The 3,313-nt window shown below is 38.2% G+C and overlaps 1 protein-coding gene across 1 annotated transcript; it reads left to right on the top strand.

Moving 5' to 3' along the window:
* The first annotated feature begins 998 nt into the window (after positions 1 to 998).
* On the top strand, positions 999 to 2,496 carry LOC124542617. Its single transcript, XM_047120543.1, has 2 exons — positions 999 to 1,892; positions 2,359 to 2,496. The coding sequence occupies exons 1-2, from the start codon at positions 999 to 1,001 to the stop codon at positions 2,494 to 2,496; spliced, it is 1,032 nt and encodes a 343-aa protein (XP_046976499.1).
* Positions 2,497 to 3,313: the final 817 nt, after the last annotated feature.

Raw genomic sequence — 3,313 nt, 5'->3', positions numbered from 1 at the left:
GTTATTAATTTCGGGATATTTACCATGTTTTTTATTTTTGTTCGGTGGAGCTCGATATTTCGACATTGTCTACGAATGTCTTGTTCACGAGACTGAAGTGTGCGGGTAGATGCTGATAATGTTAGAGGTGTCCGTATCGAACTACCTCCTTTCTTGTACGTTTGCTACGTAAACACCGGTCACCACTACTATTGTCACCCCTACCATTGTCACTAGTTGAATTTATTTTATGTACACTCGACACTCGATCCCGTGTTTTGCAGACGAAACTCACCGTATCAATTCGCGAATTTTTTATTTTATTTTTATTTTGCGGGGGTTTGCATAATTTTATTATTGGATTATTCGCTTTACGAGAACTACGGAAAGACGAAGACCTTATCGTACTTAGAGCGGATAAAGGGAATGCTACTGTGGTTATGGATGTCACAGACTATGACAGAAAAATACAACACCTACTGAGTGATGAAAATACTTATCGAAAAGTCACCTATAACCCTACGGCAAGAACAAACCGAGCTACGACCACTCTAATTGAAACCTGTAGGGATGCTATTGGACATGAGACATCAAAATATTTACTCCGGCCGAGAAACATACAACCGCCTAAATTATACGGACTACCGAAAATACATAAGCCAAATGTCCCGCTGAGGCCGATAGTAAGTCAGATTGGCTCGCCCACCTATGAATTGGCAAAACATGTATGTAAAGTACTACAACCGTTAGCAGGCCAGACAAAATCTCATGTCAAGGACTCCAGACAATTTGTTGACATCTTGCGTTCGACTACGGTTGAGCCTGATGACTTGATGGTCAGTTTTGACGTCGAGTCATTGTTCACGAATGTGCCTATCGTTGAGTGTATGGATGTCATAAAGGTGAAATTACAGCAAAATAACATACCGACTGAATATATGAAATTGCTACATCATTGTCTAGAGACGAGTTACTTTATTTACCAAGGCGAGTACTACTTGCAGATAGATGGTGTGGCAATGGGTAGTCCAGTCGCTCCTCTAGTCGCAAACATCTGGATGGAACATTTCGAGGAGATAGCCATGTCAACGGCGAAGGCTGTAACTACAATTAAACTGTGGAAGAGGTATGTAGATGATGTATTTGCTATCATAAAGGGAGACAACGATAGTGTAATGAATTGCTTAAATCATTTAAATAGCATCCACAGCAAAATTAAATTCACCTGTGAAATGGAGAAGAATAGATCAATAGCATTCCTTGATGTTAAAATTGGAGTACGTACGGATGGGTCGTTGAGCCATACTGTCTACAGGAAAGCAACGCATACCGACCGATATCTCCATGCTACTTCACACCACCATCCTCGACACTTAAACGCTGTAGTAACATCATTGACCAATCGCGCATACGACCTTTGTGATAAAGACCATATACAATCTGAGCTAGCACACGTTAAAGAGGTCCTACAGCGGAATGGATATAAAACGAGAAACACAGCTGCACGGAATAATAAGCTACTGCGACAGTACAGGGTTGAAAGACAACCAGCGTTTATGCCATATGTTAAAGGAGTGACAGATAAGATAGCTAGAACCCTGAGTAGATATGCGGTGAAGACTATCTTCACTCCTTTCAAGAAGATAGGGCAAATGTTGCGTTCGCCTAAAGATAGCTTTCCCCTGGAAAAACCCGGAGTTTATAAAATCGACTGTAGTTGTGGTAAATCCTATGTTGGACAGACGAAGCGTACGGTATCTTGTCGCATTAACGAACACATCAAGGTGGTAAAAAACAACGATACCAAGAAATCAGCCATCGCGAAACATCTCCTGGAAGCCGGGTCGAACCATTGGATCGAGTTTCATAATACTCAGATACTCTCGACAGAACGCCACTACATACCCCGACTGGTACGAGAAGCCATTGAAATAACTAAATTTAGTAATTTCAATAGAGAGGATGGGTTTCAACTGTCGAGAGTATGGAATCCAATAATAAAATTATGCAAACCCCCGCAAAATAAAAATAAAATAAAAAATTCGCGAATTGATACGGTGAGTTTCGTCTGCAAAACACGGGATCGAGTGTCGAGTGTACATAAAATAAATTCAACTAGTGACAATGGTAGGGGTGACAATAGTAGTGGTGACCGGTGTTTACGTAGCAAACGTACAAGAAAGGAGGTAGTTCGATACGGACACCTCTAACATTATCAGCATCTACCCGCACACTTCAGTCTCGTGAAGAAGACATTCGTAGACAATGTCGAAATATCGAGCTCCACCGAACAAAAATAAAAAACATGGTAAATATCCCGAAATTAATAACTTTAATAATAAAAATAACCATGTTAATTTAAAATCCTATAATGCCTAGAAATTTTGTTTTGTTGGCAAAGTTAATGCGTTGATCCTCACAAAACAAGTCGAAGACAGGAAATTGTCTTTTTCTAGTGAAAACAACTGCCTGAGTCTTATCAATAGACAAAGACAGGCCATGGTCAGAGAGCCATAGGTCAAGATAATGTAAAGCAGAGTTTAATCGCAAAGTTAAATTTTGAACAGATGAAGATTTAAAATATAAAACAGTGTCAACAGCATGTTGGACTATGTTACAGAAGTTATACACAGATAATTCGAGATCATGGGTATAAATTAGAGTCCGACCGAAACTGGTTTTCCGAAACCGAATGTTCGGGCGTAGCTTCAGTTTCGGCCGAAACCGAAACACAGGTGATCAAATATAAAATTTAATTCAATTTATACAATTCAGAATTCCTTTAAATGTTGAAATTTAGTGCATTTTATCAGCATTAATAAAATATTTTTTTATATTCCTTTGTATAAACATTATATTATCATAAATATATTGTGAAGCAGCCATTAATATACCTATTTCTTTAAATTTCTCGCGTAATGATTTTCTAGAGCTAATATTGTAAATAGATCGGATAGCTCTTTTCTGTAGAACAAAAATAACTTCAATATCTGCTGCACCCCATAACAAAATCAAAATCGAAATAAACTTTATTCAAGCACTTTTGAATCGTCAATTAACAATTAAAGGTAAATCTCGTAATACCCCGATAAATATAGATACTGAACTCTTGATTAAACATTTCTCTTCCTCTTCTACAACAGCAAATTTTGATAAAGATTCGACGCTGAATTTTCTTTCATCATTACCAACTTCTAACTTCCCTCCGTTTACCTTCTCCTCTTTCACTGAATGTGATGTTAAAAGGAACATACTGTCTGTGTCCTCGAATGCCGTTGGTACTGACTGCATAAGCCGTAACATGATCATACCCATCCTAGATATTATAATCCAT

Source organism: Vanessa cardui, chromosome W (assembly GCF_905220365.1).
Source record: "Vanessa cardui chromosome W, ilVanCard2.1, whole genome shotgun sequence".
NCBI lineage: Eukaryota > Metazoa > Arthropoda > Insecta > Lepidoptera > Nymphalidae > Vanessa > Vanessa cardui.
Note: the sequence above shows the minus strand (reverse complement) of the source record. Positions and strands in the feature narration are given on the sequence as shown.